Source organism: Babylonia areolata, chromosome 8 (genome assembly GCF_041734735.1).
Source record: "Babylonia areolata isolate BAREFJ2019XMU chromosome 8, ASM4173473v1, whole genome shotgun sequence".
Taxonomy (NCBI): Eukaryota; Metazoa; Mollusca; class Gastropoda; order Neogastropoda; family Buccinidae; genus Babylonia; species Babylonia areolata.
Window position 1 is genome coordinate 13,091,075 of NC_134883.1, and position 22,282 is coordinate 13,113,356.

Genomic DNA, 22,282 nt, shown 5'->3' on the forward strand with positions numbered 1-22,282 from the left:
CACTTTTTTTCTTTCTTTTTTTTAACACGTGACCCTACAGACAGGATTAAGAAACTGTGAAAGCAACATATATTAATTTTCATCTGTCTATCGAACTGCCTACGCAAGCTGATGACATGAAAACTTAGGCTCAATCTTCGATTCAAAATAAAGGCAAAAACCAACCCGGCAAAACTCTTGTTTTGCATCCAAGACGTCAATGAAAAAGTTTACGTATAGATTACAGTAACTCAATCGATAATAATCTTTGAAGGAATGTTCTTTTTCTTTATTTTAATTTTTTTTTTATACCAACAGTTTTCTTAACTGGTGGGATTTTTTCAAATACTGATGTTCAGTTGTTTGTTTTTTATTTATTATTTTTTTTATTTACAACCACAGTTTTAACTGATGGTGTTTTTTTGTTGTTTTTTTATCCCGATAATTTCACAACAACAAAAACTGAAACAAAGTTTACTTAACCCTTTCACAAAATCACTGTCAACCTACCGCCCCGGTACCTCTCAAGTCGCAACGGCCCACCGCCCAACCCTCAAAGCCCCTCCTCCCGGCTACCCCCCCCCCCCCCCCCCCCACCCCCTCAACCTTTTCCTCCGCGTTGATTCGAACCCGCGGGCAGTTTTCCACAATACAAACCTCAGTCAACCGGTGCTTTCTGCCTCCGCACTCGCCCCCACTACGTCGATTCTGACCGGGCAGTTTACCACAACAGAGGCATGGATATGTTTGTTCACCGTTCTGCCATAGTCCTCATGGCGGACGTACATCTTTCTGTCGAGGTCCTCAAGGCGGAAGTACACCCTGAAGCCCAAAGTGGTCTCCACCTTGGGCGAGATCTGCATTGTCAGATGGAGACTCTGGCCTGAAACAACAACAACAAACACATTAATGATAAGAAAGAAAGGCAAACAGACAAGCCAAACAGAAGTAGTAGCAATAGCAGTAGTATATTTTTGTTAAATGGTGGTGGGAGGGGGAAGTTTACTTTCCACCGGGACTCTAACATTGTGTCAGGTGGAACATCACAGGAAGTGTACTCACCGAGTCAGCAGTGAAAATGTTTTCACCTGGTTCAGTGAGTGGTGACAAGCGCGGTGGGCGAGTGGTCACACTGGCGTTTCTGGATTCCAGTCGCGGCAGCGTTCGGTGGGTTAATTAAACAGGGACATCATTTCGGTTGAAAGCGTTACCTTCCAGGTCAGCATAACTTCAGGTCTACCAGCTGAGTGCCAACAGACTGTGTGTGAAAAACGCATGCAAAGAGAACAAATAGCACGCTCTATAAAGATCCTGGAATCCATGCAAAGTTCCGTGGGTTATGGAAACATTCACACGCCAGTGTGACACCTACCCACCCACCCATCGTAATCCAGACACAAAAGAAAAAACAATAAACCGGCACCGATCGCGACAGATCCTGGCCATGTGGAAGAATCACCTGTATGGTATCACAATTATTACTTTTAACTATGTTAATATTTGAAAAAGAAATACGGCACTCAAGAGGAGAATGATTAGATTCAGTTCGATCAGCAACACATAATTCACATACATCATAACAAGTTCATAAAAGTCATTTGACAAAAGAAAACAATCACTGACACAGCTTCCATTTTCACCTGTATATGTATTGTGACCTTCCTGGTCACCGTTACACATTCCATTTATTATTGTCACACCTATGGCAGTACACATGTTGTACTGTGGTTTACCATATAAATTTATGTGTGTATCCTGAGAATTACGATTACAATTCATTGAGCAACTTTTGTGATAAGATCCAATACTGTCATTCGATGATTGTGAAGGAGAAATTATAGAAGTTCTGCTGTTAAGATCGCCACACAGAATTATATCAACATCACTAAGTTCTAACAGCAGATTACTCAGACAATCTTCATAATCAAAATAAGCATAGAAAGGAGAACCTTCTGGTGGTACATAAAGTACATACAAAGAGAACATCTTTCGAAAATCCAAACAATTGTTTATCAATAATAAATGCACATATGTTTTCATATTTTATTTGTAGTTTTCTTATGAAGGGACAAACTCATTCCTAACCAAACACAATACTACCCGATTTCCTCCCTGACAAGCTCTGTGTGTGTGTGTGAGAGAGAGAGAGAGAGAGAGAGAGAGAGAGAGAGAGAGAGAGAGAGAGAGAGAGAGAACGATCGAATCTTTGTTTTTAGACACATTGATCCCCAAACAAGGGTGAGCAAAGCCCACGGCGTAAAACATCATTAAATGTGTGTGTGTGTGTGTGTGTGTGTGTGTGTGTGTGTGTGTGTGTGTGTGTGTGTGTGTGTGTGTGTGTGTGTGAGTGAGAGAGAGACAGAGACAGCGACAGAGACAGAGAGATTGATTGGCGCAATCGCCAAACGGTTAAATCGTTGGATCTCTTCCAACTACAATTGTTTATCAATAATAAATGCACATATGTTTTCATATTTTATTTTAGTTTTCTTATGAAGGGACAAACTCATTCCTAACCAAATACACAATACTACCCGATTTCCTTCCTGACAAACTGTGTGTGTGTGTGTGTGTGTGTGTGTGTGTGTGTGTGTGTGTGTGTGTGTGTGTGTGTGAGAGAGAGAGAGAGAGAGAGAGAGAGAGAGAGAGAGAGAGAGAGAGAGAGAGAGAGAGAGAGAGAACGAACCTTTGTTTTTAGACACATTGATCCCCAAACAAGTGTGAGCAAAGCCCACGGCGTAAAACATCATTAAGTGTGTGTGTGTGTGTGTGTGTGTGTGTGTGAGAGAGAGAGAGAGAGAGAGAGAGAGAGAGGGAGACAGAGACAGAGAGATTGATTGGCGCAATCGCCAAATGGTTAAATCGTTGGATCTCTTCCAATCTGAAGGGGTCTAGCGTCCGGTCCCGGTATCTGGTGGGTTATGGGTGGAGACTTTTCCTATCTCCCAAGGCCAGCCATTGTCCACACCTGCTGGTGCCTTAATCCTCTTCGTGTTTATACACGTGCAAGAAGATCAAAATTTCGATATGCACGTTAAAGATCCCACGGCGGGTTATGATAACATGAACATACCCAGAATGCACATCCCTTAATAACAGTGTATGGCTGCCTTCACGGCGGGCAAAAATCGACTTTGCGTATAGATAGAAGCCCACACGTACACACACACAAGAAAGGGGAAAACAGCAAACAACCACAATGACAAAATAATCACCAAAATCTAAATCACAATAAAAAAAAAAAAAAATGGTAAAAGATACACACGCGCGCGCGCGCGCGCGCACACACACACACACATATATATATTATACATATACTTACTCATACACACACACAGCTCCAAGAAAGTAAGGGCCAGGCAGAAAAAAAAACTCACGAAAATTAGACAACGAATACAAAAAATGTAGCATTTTACAAAAGTTGATTTTATTATCTGACAACAGTATACCAGTGAAAATTCATTAAAACATTTCTTTTTAGAGAAATCAACAACTAAATTACCCTACCCCCGAAACAAAAGTCACAATCAATCAAAAACAAATGTCAGTCGATTCACAAATGTCACTTTAGTAGCGTATGTGTCCCCCACTTGCTGCCTGGCACTCCACGTCTCTGCCTCATGGACTGAACAAGTGTTCTAACGATCTAACTATTTATTTATTTTATTTTCATTATTATTATTATTTTAATTATAGTATTATTTTTATTTATTTATTTATCTATTTATTTATTTATTTTATTTTTATTATTTATTTATTTATTTATTTTATTTTATTTTATCTTATCTTTTTTTTTTCTTTTTTTTTCTCAAGGCCTGACAAAGCGCGCTGGTCAGGCATCTGCTTGGCAGATGTGGTGTGGCGTATATGGATTTGTCCGAACGCAGTGATTCCATCTTGAGCTACTGAAACTGAAACTGAAACTCTAACAATGTTCTGAGGCAAGACAGCCCACTCCTGCTGCGGAAAATTAAACAGGTCATGAAGATCTGCAGCAAGTGGGTGATTCTGGCACACACTTCGTCCAAGCAGGTCCCACAAGTGCTCGATTTGATCCGATTTGATACATCAAATCAAACCAATTCAAAATGCTCGATGGGGTTTAGGTCTGCTGAACGAGCCGGCCAGTCAAGACATTGGATGTTCCTTTCCTGAAGGTAGTCCCTGACCACCATAGCACTGAGCCTCATCCTCAGGGCACTGGCAGTTCTGGTTCTGTCGCGCAGAGCTGAGAGAACAATGAAACGATCGTCACGTGGGCCTGTCGCTCTTGGTCTGCCAGAACGAGGACGGTGTTCGGTGGATCCAGTTGTTTGGTACCAGGCTCTCGTTGAGCCGCTGAACTACCGAGTGGCTCACTCCAAGACGTCTGCCCACTTCTCGTTCAGAAATTCCGTCTTGCAGTCATGCCAGGGCTCTGCCGCGGTCTTCTGCTGTAAGTTGCTGTATTGCTGGCATGGTTGTTTCACCTTGATTTTAGCCCACATTTTATACCCCATCTGAAATGTGTTCGTAGTACGCACCTTATGCTCGTGCCTCTTGCAAACTTGAAAAAAAATCAGCAGTTTTTGAGCTGAGAAACTGCCTTTACTGGCAAAAAAAAAAAAAAAAATAAAAAAAAAAATAAATAAAATAATAATAATCGTGCAAAACACACAACTTTCCAGCGTATTTGCACGCCTTAGCTCAAAGGTCAGGATAGAGAATACCTGGGGTCAATAAGTGTAAACGCTGACTTAGATTCTTAGATTGATATCAAAAGTCTTCCTTCCTTCTATAAAAGAAGATACCTTAAATAATCTAAATTGTCTTGATGGCCCTTTGCTTTCTTTTTGTATATGTACACACACACACACATATATTATATATATATATATATATATATATAAGAGAGATACATATTGGTTAGTTACTCAGTTACTAATCGCATAAAAGTACAAATATAATTACCTGGCTCTAAAACGTGTTTTCCCGCATCCTCCTCCCCGGAAGAGGAAGGCTGGAGGAAGCGAAGTTCCCCATTGAGGAAAGGGCCGTCCCATCGGCAGAACCGAAACCTGCCGTTCTGAGACACGTTGGTCAGGGTGAACACCACCTCCTCCCCTGCCTCGGCCCCGGCCCCGGCCCCTCCCCGCTGGCCCAGCGGGACCTTCAGACTGTGGGCGCGGAAGACAGGGTCGAACCGGCCTGGTGTGGTGCTGATTTTCAGCTTGGGTTCATCTTCCGGCGACTTTTGCTTCGCTTTAGCGGCCTCGCTGGCAACGCAAGCACACCACATAATATTCACAATTTAATGGGCCTACATTGGCGTAAACACGCGTATGTGCGCGCGCGAGCACGCAAACACACAACACGCATGTGCAAACATGCATCCCACGTTCTCAAGGTATGTACCCACGAATGATTTTATACAGCACACATCCACGTGCGCGCGCATTCCCGCTCGCATACACATCCACGACATATAACAACCCCTCTATCACACATCATTCCACCACCCTCCTACCCGCACATACCCTAGCCCCCCCAACCCCCCCTTCCCCTTTAGCTTCCCTGCTACCACCATAATACCACCCCCCTTTAGTCTCCCTGTTGCCACCATAATAACCCCCCCCCCCCCCCCCTTAGCCTCCCTGCTACCACCACAATACCCCCCCCCCCCCTTTTAGCCTCCCTGCTACCACCATAATAACCCCACCCCCTTTAGTCTCCCTGCTGCCACCATAATAACCCCACCCCCTTTAGTCTCCCTGCTGCCACCATAACCCCACCCCCTTTTAGCCTCCCTGCTACCACCATAACCCCCCCCCCCCCTCTTTAGCCTCTCTACCACCAAAATACCCTCCCCCCTTTTAGCCTCCCTGCTACCACCATAATACCCCCCCATCCTTCTTTAGCCTCTCTGCTACCACCATAATACCACCCCACCCTTCTTTAGCCTCCCTGCTACCACCATAATACCCCCCTCACCCCCCTTTTTGCCTCCCTGCTACCAGCATAATAACCCCTCCCCCCCCCTCCCCGGATCTCCCTTCCCACACTCACGCCTTATGACGGCCGCCCTGACAGTGACTTTTGACTCCACGAAGTGAGGCGAGGTAGTAGCCTTCCCCCTCACACACCACGCACTTGAAGGTCCCGTTGGGCAGCCACCATATGTGTTCGGGGAGTTCCACGTCCTTCATGGCGGCTGCTGTCAACGACTTTGGGGTGGTCCTCCTGGCATCACCCCAGAGCTGCACGTGCATGTACGATCTGTAGCTTCTTTTAGACATTTTGCGGCGCTGGCGACGCGACTCGGGGTTTTGTGAGCGTGAGGCTAAAGGCGCACCGGTTGTGTCAAGGGTAAGCAGACTGGGAATTTCATTGGGAGTGCACGTTGTCTCGTTCGGCGCCTCAGAAGTGGGCGTGGACTGTTTGTCACAGAGAGACAAAGACTCATTCGTTGTCTCAGAAACGCGAGTGGAGGACTGGTTCTTGGAGGACTGGTTCTGACAGACAGTCTGGTTCACTGTTTCAGAGACGCCGCACGTGGACTGATCCTCAGAGACAGGGTGACTCTGGTCCCCTGTTGTTTCAGAGACATATGCCGACTGGCTCTCAGACTCCATCACCTCAGTGGTAAATATCGGTTTCTGACTAGATGTTTCGAAAAGAGACATGGATTCGTCTACTGTCTCATAGACAGATTCTGATTGGTTCGTCTCCTCTGACAGAGCCTGCGACTGCTCCAATGTTTCAGAGACAAATGCAGACTGGTTCTCAGACTCTGTTACCTCAGTGGCAAATGTCGGTTGTTGACTGGATGTTTCCAAAAGAGACATGGATTCGTCTACTGTCTCATAGATAGATTCTGACTGGTTCGTCCCCTCTGACAGAGCCTGCGACTGCTCCAATGTCTCGGAGACTAACGCTGATTGATTCGGGGTCACAAACAGATCCGCAGATTGGTCAGCTGTATCCGGCGACAGAAATGCGGATTGATTTACTGTTTCAGAGATGGATAGGTCCACTGCCTCTGAGAAAGACGTCGACTTGTTGGCATCCTCAGAGTCAAAGGCAGCTGCTTCTTTGGTCCCAGGGACCAACGTGGCTTGACTGTCACAAATAGATCCTGAGATCTGATCGACTGCTTCAGGTGTGTGTTGGTCCAAGGTCTCAGAAACAGACATGAACTGGTATTCAGGGACTGACACAGACTGGTCCCCCTCGGAAACAGACAAGGGCTGGTTCTCAAGGACTGACACAGACTGGTCCCCCTCGGAAACAGACAAGGGCTGGTTCTCAAGGACTGACACAGACTGGTTCCCCTCGGAAACAGACAAGGGCTGGTTCTCAAGGACAGTCACAGACTGGTCCCCCTCGGAAACAGACAAGGGCTGGTTCTCAAGGACTGACACAGACTGGTCCCCCTCGGAACCAGACAAGGGCTGGTTCTCAAGGACTGACACAGACTGGTCCCCCTCGGAACCAGACAAGGGCTGGTTCTCAAGGACTGACACAGACTTGTCCCCCTCGGAAACAGACATGAACTGGTGTTCAGGGGCTGACGCAGACTGGTTCCCCTCGGAAACAGACAAGGGCTGGTTCTCCAGGACTGACGCAGACTGGTCCCCCTCGGAAACAGACATGAACTGGTGTTCAGGGGCTGACGCAGACTGGTTCCCCTCGGAAGCAGACAAGGGCTGGTTCTCCAGGACTGACGTGGACTGGCTCACCATCGAACCAGACATGGTCCTGTTCTCAGGGACTGAAGCCCGCTCTGTCTCCCCCGTGACAGACATTGACTGGTCGCCTTTGGATGTGGACTGGTCCATTTTCTCAGAAACAGGTTTGGGTGGTTTTTTTATTCGTTTATTTGCTCGTTTTTTCATTTTTTAAAATTGAGACGTGGACTGTCTCCCAGATGCTGAAGCAATGAAGTTCTCTGCTCCACTGCAGAAGGACTGTAAACTCGGATGGGTTCACTGTAAAGCAACAAACTCCACCTCTATAAATGTTTAGTAGATTAACAACAGATATTTGAGAGAGAGAGAGAGAGAGAGAGAGAGAGAGAGAGAGGGGGGAGAGAGAGAAAGAGAGCGGAACATACTTTATTCAGAAAGACCAAAGCCCCATTTGGATGGATGTGAACATTAATCACATTTTGAAAAGCATAACATGCTGGAAACAAATCCCACATATAAAAAGAATAAAATAAGGCAACATATCAGCATCAAATAATCCACATGTCAAGCTAATTAAGTCTTGTTCTGAGACAGAGAGAGAGAGAGAGAGAGAGAGAGAGAGAGAGAGAGATTTGCCATCAGTATCAATCTTGTCCATCTCCCTGAAATCCCATATCAGCTGTCATAGTTTTCTCTTTTCCCCCCTTGCAATACTTCCTGTGGATTAGAGTTTGGAACACTAAGGGTGGCTATGTTGTAAACGAAGAGAACAACAAACAGACGAATACAAAATGCACGTACACATTCTCCAGACATACACCCACTGTCTCTCGTTATTGTGTAAAAGCGAATGCCGCATAAGGCCCAACTTCGCAGTGAGGCCGTGAATATTGGATATATTTTAGCGTTGTCAGGAATGCACCCTACAAGCCCACGATTTCTCGCAATCCCAGGATTTCACTCACTTTGAGAGACATCATGGGACTGCGAGAATGTGTGGTCGTTCCCGTCCCACTTTTGTGTGTTTACGTGGCATGTTAATTTGTTTTGTGTTTTTTTCAGTCTGTTTTTGAAATAATATTTTCATGTTCTGCGTGTCTTCTTTGAAACTGAAAATCTACTTTCAGTGCAATCCTGCATATCGAAAGGATGCCGACACAGAGATGAAGAATTGAGGAAGCATTAAATGAAGAACATTCTAAATAATCGTGACAGAAAAGGTTGCATCACAGGAAACATCAAAATTATTTGGATCAGTTTTCACTCTCCCACGTATGGGTAGAGCATCGTGAAATCTTTTTTCTGCCACATTTATGTAGAAAGTTGAATCATTTTTATATTGTTTTCAACATCCCTCGGGTAAGATTTGGTTAGTTATATTTCTGTTTAAGTTGTACACATTGCCTTCATTTTTTGTTTGTTTGCTATTAATTCCGATGTTGAATTTGAGGTCGATGAATTGCAGTGATCTGTCTTTTGTGCAATACAATAAACAGATGTGTTTCAGTGTCACTACTGTTAATGACGTCGCTAACGCCACTGTCATTATCATGATCATCATTTTTGTCGCCCCCTCTTTGTCTTTTCTCCCCCCCCCCCCCCACCCCCCCTCATTTTTCTCCGGTCTAAGATTTGCATTGGGGAAAGACAAGAACCCAACTCCGATGATAAAGCAAATATTTCCGATAAAAATAAGGGCGGCTTCCCACACTTTCTCACACACAGAGAAAACGTTGGAGGGGAACGACCATACTTACTCCCAATCCCACGATTTTTCAATTTGAGAGAAATCGTTGGGTTGCAAGAAATCGTGGGCTTACACAATGGGCTTACAATCCAGTCTAAAAAATGAATGCAACTGAACAATGCTCTTTTGTGTGGATCAGATGACGGGCGTCAAATTAATCATTAAACGGATTTATTCGGTCAAACTCGGAATTTCAACACTAAAGAATCGAGGAAAGCACAATTATCGATATTCCCCATTTGTGGTGTATTCTGTAAGATTTTTTTTTCAATTATCGTGAAAAAGTGTTAACACTATACAAAATGACAATATTTAAATGACAGTCTAATAGTAAGAGTCAAATGTTCAGTGGATTGCTCGGGCGGTTTTAATTCATAAATCTAGCAACGGCAGAGTCAGCTATATACGCAGCCTCAGTCTCATTAATCTGTGTGTGTGTGTGTGTGTGTGTGTGAGTGTGTGTGTGTGCGCGCGCGTCACGTGCGTGCGCGCGAGTGCGAATGTGTGTGTGTGCGCGCGCGCGAACATACGCGCATCATGTATACACATGTAAGCTCGCATCAGTATGCGCGTTTTGGATACCTGATTTACGCGAATTCTTAATGAATTCCCAACGGAAATCAGCAAAATGTTCAACTTTTTTTTTTTTCGCATCCCATGACACTCTATTCCAGTGACAGGAAAGAGAACAGAAAAGAGTGAAGGAGACGGAGAACACAAAACCAACAAATCCAAGTTTAGCATCCTAAATTATTGCACCCATTTTACCGGCAATTTGTGTGCATGTATGAAACGATATTACCATCAGTAGATGCTGTAACCCATTTTAGGTGGATTTCGACTCATTTTGTACGTTATTTTACTCAATTTTGATGTGGATTCAATCACAAAACTAACGTGCCACCATTTTCTTTTTTGGTTTGTTTTTCGTCCCATAAACCATGGATATGTGACCAATAGATGTAATGATTTTTTATGCTAAAATTGGACCATACCCAACAATACGTTTACTTTCTTCGAGTTTACCGACTGAACAAAGTGACTAACGCCCCAAACACAAGGCAATACAAAACCAATCTGTCAACTTACCAGGTGAGTGCCAGCGTCAACATTCCAAGCGAATGCATCCAAGTGGCCCTATTTCACAGCAACATCCGGGCTTCTTTTCAACCCATGGCTGAACGTTGTCAGACAGGGAGTATGTAATGCACGTGAATTTTCATTTGAAGTGAGGTTTGACACGGTTTTCCCGGCCTCCACAATAAACACATATTTCACGAACAAGTGTTGCTGTTTTTGTGTGTGTGTGTGTGTGTGTGTGTGTGTTGTGTGTGTGTGTGTGTACTTTTTTTGTGTGTGTGTGTGTGTGTGTGGTGAGAGTTTGTTCAAAAGAATATTTTCATTACTCGTGTGAATTCCATTCACACTCTACTCATGTTCAATGGCAGATCTTCGTCGGCTGTTCTCACAAGATGAGGTGGGGGAGACTGGGTGTGTGTTTCACTTTCAAGATGTCAAAGCTTTCGAAGTGATCCACATGCGCTATACCACATCTGTTGTTGGAAGGGGGGGAAACAAAGAGAGAAAAAAAAAGAAAAGAAAAAAGCAGACGCAAGGCCTTCGCATAGACCAAACGCGCTAATCAGGCCTCGACAGTCCACCAAAGGTTTGTGTAAACATCAACATTAAATGAAAAAAAGTGAAGTAAAGTAGATGGTAAATGACTGGGGGGGGGGGGGGGGATTTGGGAAGTGGAATTAGCAAAATACTTGTTTGTTTTTTTTGGTTTTTTTAAATAGTTTGTTTGATTTTTGCTTTTTTACATCCAGCCTTAGGGCAAATAAATAAATGTTTTTTCTGTCTTTTCTTTTTACACACACACACACACACACATATATATATATATATATATATATATATATATAGAGAGAGAGAGAGAGAGAGATATCGGGTGTCCCTCAAAAAGTGAACCGCTTTTTAACAAGTATTTTCTCAGTGATAGAGGAACTGATTTCTTTGAAAATGTTCACTCAGTAACCTTAGGGTATCATCAACAAGTCTGCAAAATATCTAAAAGTTTGGACGCAAATTATGCAAGTATTGTCAAATTCAAAACAGCATGTCAAAAAATCCAATATCAGAGCTGTGCAATGTGACCTTCATCATGTTCATGCCAGCTACTGGCATCTGTCAATCAGTATCAATCTAAAAAATATCCTGCCTGGGTGTCAAGTCTATGAAATTTTTTTAATTGTCGTCTCTATCCAAAATCAGTTCTGTCCAAAGTTTCAGTTTGGAAGGATCAACCATGCCTTTGAGTGAAAGTGATAAGGTTACCATTGAAAACTGTTTCAAGGAGAAAGGCTGGGGTGGACGGAGGATCATAAAGGAATTTCCAGGCAAGGGGTGGAGTCATGTCACTGTAAACACACTCATTGCTAAAACACGCACTACATGGTCAGTAGCACGTAAAATTGGCAGTGGGAGACCCAAGACTGCATGTTCGGAGGAAAACAAGGACCGTGTTGAGAAACTGATTCAATCCCAGGAGGAGAACCTAGGGACCCGCAAGTCTCTTACAGAAGTTGCAAGCGATTTTCAAGTGAGCAAGTCTTCTGTGCAAAGAGGTGCGAAAGAACTGGAGCTGAAGCCCTTCTTAGGATATGGGTATCAAGGAGGGACCAAAATGTTAGAGGGAAAAGAAAAACTCGTTGCCGTAACTTGAATGACCGCAACTCGGCCACTGATGTAAAAAGGATCATTTTCATAGACGAGAAAGACTTTACGTTAGAGATAGCTAAAATCGCCAAAACGATCGCGTTTATGGGAAGCGGAAACGAGAAATGCAACCATCTCGCCTCTATCATGAGACTTCTAGCTTCTAGATTTTCAAAAAAGATAATGGTTTCAGCTGGAGTATCCTGGAAAGGAAAAACAAACATTCATTTTATTGACACTGATAGAGCCAAGGTTACTAGTGAAAGCTACATTCAGTTAATGGATGACAATCTTCTCCCGGATTGTAGGCGTCTTTATCCTGGAAACAATTCGTGTTTCAGCAAGATAGGGCTACTTCACACACACGTAGGGTAACCCAGTCCCATCTGGAGGAGGCTACACCAGAATTCATCAAGGATGAACGGCCTCCACAAAGTCCTGACTGTAACCCAGTGGATATGCCATATGGGACTCTCTGAAGGTGAAAGTTGACCGGGGAGTGAGAGACAAATTGACCCAGCAGGCGTTAAAGGACAGGATAATTATGTCATGGGAGGAGATATCGGTGGAAGAAATACGTAAAAGCATTTCTGCTTGAAGAAACGGCTTGGTTTAGTCGTGGAGGAAGATGGAGGCCACATTGAGCATAAACTGAAATAAGTGAGTTTTACCTCTGATACTGGATTTTTTGACATGATGTTTTGAATTTGACAATACTCGCATAATTTGATATTTTAGATATTTTGCAGGCTTGTTGATGATACCCTAAGGTTACTGTGTGAAAACTTTCAGTGTATTCGGTTTCTCTGTCACTGAGAGAATACTTGTCAAAAAGCGGTTCACTTTTGGGGGGACACCCGACACACACACACACACACACACAGGCCCAGTACTACATATAAAAGCACACGAGCCCCTGCAAACACTCCCATCTCTCTCTTTCAGTGAGGCGATCAATGGTGTGATGGCCTTGTATGTGGTTGTTGAGGTACTTTCACTTTTCTTAGGATTTCCCATTTTCCGACATGTAGATGGCTGTGACACAAGCTCTCCAGTGGCTGTCATCTATTTATACGCCTGAAATCAACATGCAATGATTCTGACTGACTCAATGAACCTCATACAAAAAACAGAAAGTGGAATGGAGAGTCTGGAGTGGCACGAGGCAATGCGCAACTTTCGGACTCAAAAGCTTACATGGTCATACTGTACCGGACATGCATGTGTAAAGGGAAATGAGCCAGCTGACAGGCTTGCTGGTAACGCAACAACGAGCGGTCAATATCTGAGATTGAGAAGAACAACACGAATGAGAACTTCTTCTTTCGTGGGCTGCAACTCGTATATACGCGAGTGGGCTTTTACGTGTATGACCGTTTTTAACCCGCCATGTAGGCAGCCATACTGCGCTTTCGGGGATGTGCATGCTGAGTATGTTCTTGTTTCCATAACCCACCGAACGCTGACATGGATTACAGGAGTTTAACGTGCGTATTTGATCTTCTGCTTGCGTATACACACGAAGAGGGTTCTGGCGCTAGCAGGTCTGCACATAATATGTTGACCTGGGAGATCATAAAAAATCTCCACCCTTTACCCACCAGGCGCCGTCACCGTGATTCGAAACCGGGTCCCTCAGATTGAAAGTCCAACGCTATTTAACCATTCGGCTGTTGCGCCCGTCGAAGAAGAAGAACACAAAGAAGGTCCTAAATCATCAGTTGCACTTGCATAAACGATTTTTTTTCGATTGCTTTGCAATGGAGGTATATGAGAAATGACATGTTGCATGTGGTCGACCCTTTCTAATCGAGAAACGGGCACAATACGACGCGAAATGACCCATAACAAGAACCCAAACCAAAACTTGTCGTCCCAAGCCGATATGTTTTGGGTTTACATTTTCATGGTTTGTGGGACCAAAAACAGAAAGAGCAAGATGGCGGCACGTTAATTTAGTGACCGAATCCGCATCAGAATTGAGCCGTTGAATAACGTTCAAAAGAGAGTCGAAAACTACTGAAAATGGGTTACAACATCTACTAATGGTAATATCGTTTCACCTACACACACAAATTGCCGGTGAAATTGGTCCATGAATTTAGGACACTAAAATGGGACCCACGAAGAAGAACCAAAACCACAGACATTATACACGAAATTAACGATGGTGGTGTTGATGAAGTGGAAGAACATCAATTTCCCACAACACAGCCACCGACAACACCAAATACACAACGGCAATATGAAAGACGGAACGAGACTTACAGTGCATGGTTGTGAAGATTGGTCCAGTGGGGGAGCGCGAAGAAGCCGGAGAAAAAGGTTATCAATTTTTTGTCACTCCGGTCGGTGTACGACTTCAGACCACCATATTACCCTCACCACTTCGTTAAAAGCGAATTAACATACAACCAATCAGTCGAATGGCATTCCTGTTTCTCAGTTGTCGTCCGTGTCCAAGTTAATCCTGTTGGCTTCAGTCTTGTCAGAAAGCTCAGATTTTTTTTTTCCCCAGAGTACTTCACACTGACGTGCAAAGGTTCATTTTAGGGCTTACAGCGTGCGTTACTAACGCAGTGCAGTGCAGAATCACCCATGTAGTTAAAAAAAAAAAGAAGAAAAAAAAAAAGGAAATTACAAGGCGCGCTGATGATCTATTAAGTGGATCCGTCTGCTTACAATCTGTGTCGTCTGCGAGTGCAAGCCGTTTTGTTTTGCCGTCCAGGAACTATTCCAGAACATCAGTGCAATCCGATTGGTCCTTACATTTCGTCCCTGTTGTTACAACCAATCAAAATGACGACTTTTAGACTCCCCCACCCCACCAAACCTTGATTTTCTTCGGATGTACCATCATGATCTTCCGCCCAAATGGTAGGCATATGCCTGTCGATTGTGTGTGTGCGTGTGTGTTGCCAGACCATGTGGTTGTAACAGGTGGTGTGTTTAGCACATACACACACAGAGATATACAGAGAGAGAGAGAGAGAGAGAGAGAGAGAGAGAGAGAGAGAGAGAACCATTAATAAAAATCAATGGCATAAAAGATACACACAAATGGAAATTTCTTAAGACAAAGCGAATATATTTCGTTCTTTTAAAGAAATGAGTAACGACGACACACTCATACCTATGCAGTCTGAAAGGAATGATATATGGCTACCTATTTAATGAAAAAAGTGTTACAAGCAGTATACGTCAATACACTGTTTTATAAAAACCACCATACATCGCAAACACGGGCTATACAAAACGTCGCAAAGGTAGGTCTCAAAATGGTATCCATGGTGTGTAAGTAAGAACGGCACTTAAATGTCTCATAATTTTGAAGTTAAAAAAACAACCCCCCCCCACCCCACCCCCCTTCATCATTATGTTTAAAAAAGTGCGCACGGTAAAATAACGAGTAAAGACGTCCGTCAGTCTTGCTGTGATCAACCATAGCCGTAGATCTTCCCACTCCTGGTCATTTTGAGCATGGTCGGTAACTGGTGGCTCTGTCTTCTGACCTTGAGGACGCCGGCATGGTGCGGCAGACGGAAGGTGGCTGCCGTGCTGCCAGAGGCGCTGCCGACGGATTTACCTTCACGGTAACTGCAGGTCGGGGATGCCGCCGCCACCACCGCGCTGCCAGTGCCGGACCTGCGCTGAGCGCAATTGGCTGTGATGACCACGTTCCCCTTCTGCCCACCGGCCCCGCCTCCACCTGAAGTCTGGCCACTAAAGTCTCTTGTTGTGACCGGCTGGACTTCACAATCCCCGCCATGGTCACTGCCTGTAAAGTCCTTCAATGAGACGGGAATCCTGCCACTGTCGAGACAGTGATGACTGCTACTGCTGTGAACACCGGCATAGCGGTATGGGTTGGAGAAGGTGCTCTTGGAAACGGCGCAGAACCCGGTGGAACTTGCAGTTGGGGACAGGATAACGTGGGAACTAGACAGAGGGCTAGGCAGTGGGGATTTTCGATCGGGGGAGCGGACCACTTGGTTCACGTGGTCCTGACAGAACTGCAGGGTGCACAGACTTCTCTGGTACTCCGGGAATCGTACCATGGTGCCCACGTCACAGTACAGGCGTGGTGGGCTGTCTATTCTTGGGGAGCGGTCCTGGAGAGAAAACATTTTCCACGCACTTTAAAAAGAAAAAAACAAATTAATATTGATTTTTGTTTACATTATAACAAATAAGAATCATGGTCATACAAAGTGATGATTATTTAGTGCACTTGTGAGGTGTTTTATATGATCAATTGATCATGGAAAGATCGAAGTTAAATGGGCAGGTTGTTCAACTCTAGCTTTATCTAAAGTGCAATATTGAGAAAAAAAACAAACAAACAAAACCACCCTCACCTGCCTTTAAAAAAAATTTTTTTTTTGTATGTAAGAATGCATATAGACAACTAGTGCACTATGTACTCGTTGTATGCATGTTGTTTATTCCTGCCTTTTGTGTGTTTTAACGTGCACGCGCGTGTATTCATGCACGTGTTATAAAAAATAAAAGAAGAAAGAACAAGAACAAAAACAACAACCCATATCATTCTGATACAGCAAAGGAGAAAATGAGAAAAAAAAACCCTTGCGCGTACGCAACTGCGTGCACAATGTGTGTGTGCACTGCGTATATATCGACCATTAATTTTTGTCGAACTATAATTGTTACCATAATACGAGAAAATAGCAACCGAAATACGGTTATGCAGTTCGAATCATCACACACACACACACATATATATATATATTATATATATATATATATATATATAGAGAGAGAGAGAGAGAGAGAGAGAGAGAGAGAGAGAGAGATGTACACACACACACACACATACATTTAAAGATATGGAGACGAGCTTTCAGGGTGGTTGGATGTTTTATGAAAGGGGCGGGGAAGACGAGCATCATATTGCCCATACCTGAAAGGATTCAGAATGTAGAACATGCGAAGAGATGGTAGAAAAGATGTCTGAATACGTGGGTGTCGGAGGCATCGGGACCGGACTGTTGGTGTTGCTGTTGTCCGGAAACCTCGCATCATCTGGAATCTGCACGCGCATTCGCCGGGACACCAATCTAAAAATGTCTCTCACACTGTCAGGAAGATAACAGTCGTAACTCCCAAAATTTCCTCGGAAGAAAGCATCAACAACATGATGCAACCTTCTGGCGCACACGAAGTTGAAAAGCAGCAAACCGCACACGAGGATTCTGAGCAAAATTCCGGTCAATATTTCATCATCTGGATGATCTCCCACGTACGGTCGAACCAACGAGCAATACGTGACTCGAGTCTGTTGGGCGATCATCAGCATGAGCACGAAGGAGAGCGTAGCCAGAACCAGGATCACCTTAGAGACGCGCCAGAACTGACGACAGAACTGGCGGTCAATGCGCTTGAGGGTTCGACGCATGCAGGGATACATCATGACCAAAACGGCGCCCGCGAAAATCACGTCTCCCAGCACGGATAATGGACCTCCTTCTGGCTGTTGACTGGGGGTGCCCTCCTCTCCAGGGAGTCCCATGTCAACCGTCGGGTGATCGTCCGTCAGGTCTTCTACGCCATCTGGCTTGATCGGGACGAGTCCAAGACATGGAAATAAACCTGAATGGATTTCTTGCTTTTCCCCGGAACCATAGTGACTCGGAAGTGTGAGTCGCTGTTAAACTTTACGTCATTTATTACTTGACGTCCTTTGCAATGACGTAATGGCGTCTGTGATGAGGAAAAGTGAGACGGCGAAGGGAGAGAATGAAAACGAACTGGAATCAGACGTTTGAGGCCTGTGAAGAGGCCTGTTCGTCGTTCAGTTAGATACAGTATACCAGCATGCGTGGCCTAATGATAGCATACTGGATCATAAATACTTGGAGAGTTGACCAAATGAGCGTCTAACCTAGTCTTGAAAGATGACATGGTTGGGGCAGTCACAACACTGTCTGGCAAACCGTTCCATTTATTAACGACTCGCTCAGTAAAGAAGGAACTGCGCACTTTCAGTCTACAATGTGATTTATTTAGCATTAAACTATAACCTCTTCTTTCTTTCTTTATTTTCTCAAGGCCTGACTAAGCGCGTTGGGTTACGCTGCTGGTCAGGCATCTGCTTGGCAGATGTGGTGTAGCGTATATGGATTTGACCGAACGCAGTGACGCCTCCTTGAGCTACTGATACTGATACTGATACTGCGGGTGATAGTTTGGGATTTGTGGTGTTGTAGATTCCGTGTATGTATTTATAGCAATCAATCATATCTTCATTGTTGGCTTTATTTCATCTTTGTTGTCCAGTCTAATTCGCATATTGGAAGCAACTGCACTCTGTAGATCTATCACTGAATCAAAGATGTTCTTCTGCAGTTCTGAAGGTGATGGCCATACAGGTCCTGTCACCTTGTCAGCATTCTGAGAGAGAGAGACCTCATATCTTCATTGTTGGCTTTATTTCATCTTTGTTGTCCAGTCTAATTCGCATATTGGAAGCAACTGCACTCTGTAGATCTATCACTGAATCAAAGATGTTCTTCTGCAGTTCTGAAGGTGATGGCCATACAGGTCCTGTCACCTTGTCAGCATTCTGAGAGAGAGAGAGAGAGAGAGAGAGAGTTTGGACGAATGTTCATGAATTGTAGTCTATTCGACACATACCTTTCTGAACTTCTTGAACTTGCTCATTGTTCGGTTCTAAAAATCACACAGTTTTGAAGTGACACGACATGTATGCATTTGAGAGTGACTTTATGTTCGTTCGTGCATCAGTTCATTAAAGTCACTTATCACTTTCAGGAGATTGCAGGTGACGCTGGACGTGAAGCGCAACTACCAGGCCAATAATCACACCAGAGTTCCCAATATACAAAAGCTACTGATCTGAGGGAAATCGATATTGTTAACTTCATTTGAATTCTACAAGGATTGATCTTCTTGACGCGATTAACTTTTTTTTTAATTATTTTTTTTACCGACGTTGTTTTTGATAAATGTTTTAACATCGTGTTCTGTTTTACAGGTTTTAAGAACTGACGTTTGTTCAGCACTGAAATGGCCCCTTTGAGGTCGGCTGGGCAACAAGCAACATGATTTGATTTGTCAAGTCTGTGTTGGTACATGCTTTTTTTTTTTTTTCACCACAGTGTGCAGACATCTGGATGTAGGTACAGGGGAGAGAACAATCCCTTTCTGTTCGAAGCTCAAATCTTGGTAATATCCCTTGCTGTCACCTTATTTTCAAATCGGGGTCGAGATTCAGCCTGCACCATGTATATACATCAGACACAGGGTACATGAAAAGCACAAGGTTTGTACACGATACATAATAATCCTCTGAATGTTCACATAAAATCTCTAGCACACTCTCTTCCCCTTAAGGTATTGCTTATTTTCTTCCAAAGCCAAACCATTACACGTAATATCCTTTGCTGGCAGCATTAGCGAGTCACTGGATAGTGATTTTTATTTGTGTGGAGAATGAGGACCACCATTACATTTCTTCATTTCACTTGCTTCCTAATTCTATTAACATACACCAGTTGTGCCCTGGGGATGTCACTGGATCATGATTTTTTCCAGTAAAGATTGGGAATGCCACTCATTTGTGGTCTCAGTTTGAGTATCATGGGTGCACAGTGCTCTACTGCAGTGTATGTGTGTTTGTTGTTTTGTTATTTTTGACTGCAGGTCTGACACACTAAACAAAAATGTTGACATGAGATCAGCAGATTTGTCTTCAATCTTTATTCTCAACAGTTTGTGGATGCATCAAGTGTGAATGAGAATAAGCGCACCATAGCAAACAGTGGCTGTGATTGTTGAGACATCTGAAAAGTGATATCCGAAAGACATAATTATACTCAAATTTGCAAAATTGAAAGGTTTTTATATCAATGCTTTCCTGTTTTACCCCACACTTAATTTCCCTTAGCATCTTGGCAAAATGACGTTCAGAATGACATCAACAAATGCTGATGGCACTATTCTTAAAGCGATGCACCACACTAGTTGCATTTATTTCTGCCTTGCTTCTGTTGTGTGCTTGTCATGTTTTGTGGTCACACAATATCCTTCCTGCATAACACACATCATGTTGGTGTTCCAGGAAAATGCTTTTGGGATATTCAGTTTCAAGCAGAAAGTCATTATTTTTGAGGGGCTTCTCAGAGGTTTGGGCACAGACTTCATGGTATTGCTCTTTTGCTGTGGATTCTCCATGCAGCATTTCCTTGTGTCCACATTGAGTAGACTTCAGTTCATTTCTTTTAATGCAAGTCTCCCCTCCACCCCCCCGCCCTCCCCCACCACCACCACCCCCTGGCCCCCAAACCAGCCTTTTTCCTTTCACAGTATTGTTTCTCTTTTACCTCTTGGTTTAAATTGGCTGAAAAGTCTCTGTGAGGGAGTTAACAGTTGGTGAGACAAGTGGATTTTTTTCCCATAGATAATTTCTTTTCTCATGTTTGACAATCAGGATCAATATCACCTCAATCCATGTCTACAACAAATTAAAAGATAAACTGCAAATCCTGATAAATGTGACAATGACTGAATAAGCCAACTTTCATTCTAAATGGAAACTGGAAATCCTGACAAATGTGACAATGAGAAGACTTCCAGTTTCATTCTGAATGGAAGCAGTAACTTTTCCAACAATTTTGATGACAACACACTCTTTCTTTGGGGGTGGTGGTGGGGGATGGGGAGACACACACAATATGAAAGCACAAGCATGTCTCAATAGAGTTGTGATGGTTTTAATGTAATTCCAAAAGCCCAGAACCACAAGAAAAAGCAGGAAAGAGCAATAACGAGGAAACCCTACAATCATACGAAAACACCATATCATCAAACAGAACTGAAAAACAGAGCATGTTTCAAAGATGGGAACAGAGGGATATAAATATACATTCAAAGGGTGTAAAAAAAAAAAGAAAAAAAAAGAAAGAAAAAAAAAAAGAAAAAGAAAAAAAAAAGCCACCAACACAAAAGTATATATATAAAGGAACAAAACTCAATGACTTCATTATCAATTTGCCTTCTGGACTCAGCTGAGCTGAGCATGTTTTCCATTCTGAAAGTTAAACCTACCTTGGGCAGCAAGTATTCATCAAACAATAGCAAGTATTGCATAGATACTGTCACTGAAACAATAGCGTACTAATTAGATTTTTCTTATTTTAATTTTAAGAAATCAGTCCCTTTTACGGAACTAAACACCATCACAAAACTAATTAGTCAGTACTTGAATAATGAGTGTCAAAATGAAACGCACAAGTCACATCAACAATAGTCTGAAAAACTGAACTGGAATATATATATAAAAAAAAGTGAAATCCTATGGGGATGGACAGGGAAGGAACCAGTGAACTGAAATAAACTACGGCAAGAAAAGTGAGGAAGTATAGGACAGAAAAGAGGATGACAAACACACACACACACAGTTATATAAATATGAAAAATTACCCATATTATACATTTTTATCCAATATCTTAATACACAAAGTGTATCCTTGAATGTGTGTAATATCCAAAGAAATCAAAAAGAAACCAAGATGCATTTCATAACTACAGAAAAAGAAAAGAGGAGTTTTGAGGACTGTACATAAATAGAATTTTCAATCCAAAAAAACAGCCACCACCAAATACACTTACCTTCATGTATTCCCAATACCTACTTAATTACAATGCATTTCATTAAGGCCTCCCCCTCTTCTTTCTGCCCATAATCATTTATTTCAAACAAGACAAGCCTCACAAACAGTTTGTGATAAGCAAGAAGTAAGAAAACAACAACAACAAATCTTTTCTATCCTTCTAAGCAAACATATACAAATGATCTGACAGAGCTGACTAAATTTGTGCGATTGGGGAATGGGTGCATATGTAGAAATTCCTGCCAAAGGATATGATAAACAGAACCTCCAAAGCCTCCATTGTCCTGTCATCTTTCTTAAGCACATTTTACAAAAAAAAAAAACAAAAAAAAGTGTTCAATCTGTGCAATGTCTGTGTTTTTGCCAGCTGAACATCTCTAACATTTCAGCTCTCCCTCTTTTAAGTCGTTCTCACACTCAATGCCCTCAAAACACAAATTAACCAACATCTGCTCTGACCTAAAAACTTTTTTCTCTACAATTTATTCTTTACACCAGTCTTTATATATATATATATA

General features: G+C 43.1%; 1 protein-coding gene across 1 annotated transcript; it reads right to left on the minus strand.

The window, feature by feature from the left end:
• Positions 1-593: 593 nt before the first annotated feature.
• LOC143285039 (uncharacterized) lies at positions 594-10,531 on the minus strand. Its single transcript, XM_076592220.1, has 4 exons — positions 10,483-10,531; positions 6,025-7,946; positions 4,930-5,234; positions 594-862 (listed from the first exon to the last, which is right to left on the minus strand). Exons 2-4 carry the CDS (start codon positions 7,851-7,853, stop codon positions 642-644), a joined length of 2,355 nt encoding a protein of 784 aa, XP_076448335.1. The 5' UTR covers positions 7,854-7,946; positions 10,483-10,531; the 3' UTR covers positions 594-641.
• Positions 10,532-22,282: the final 11,751 nt, after the last annotated feature.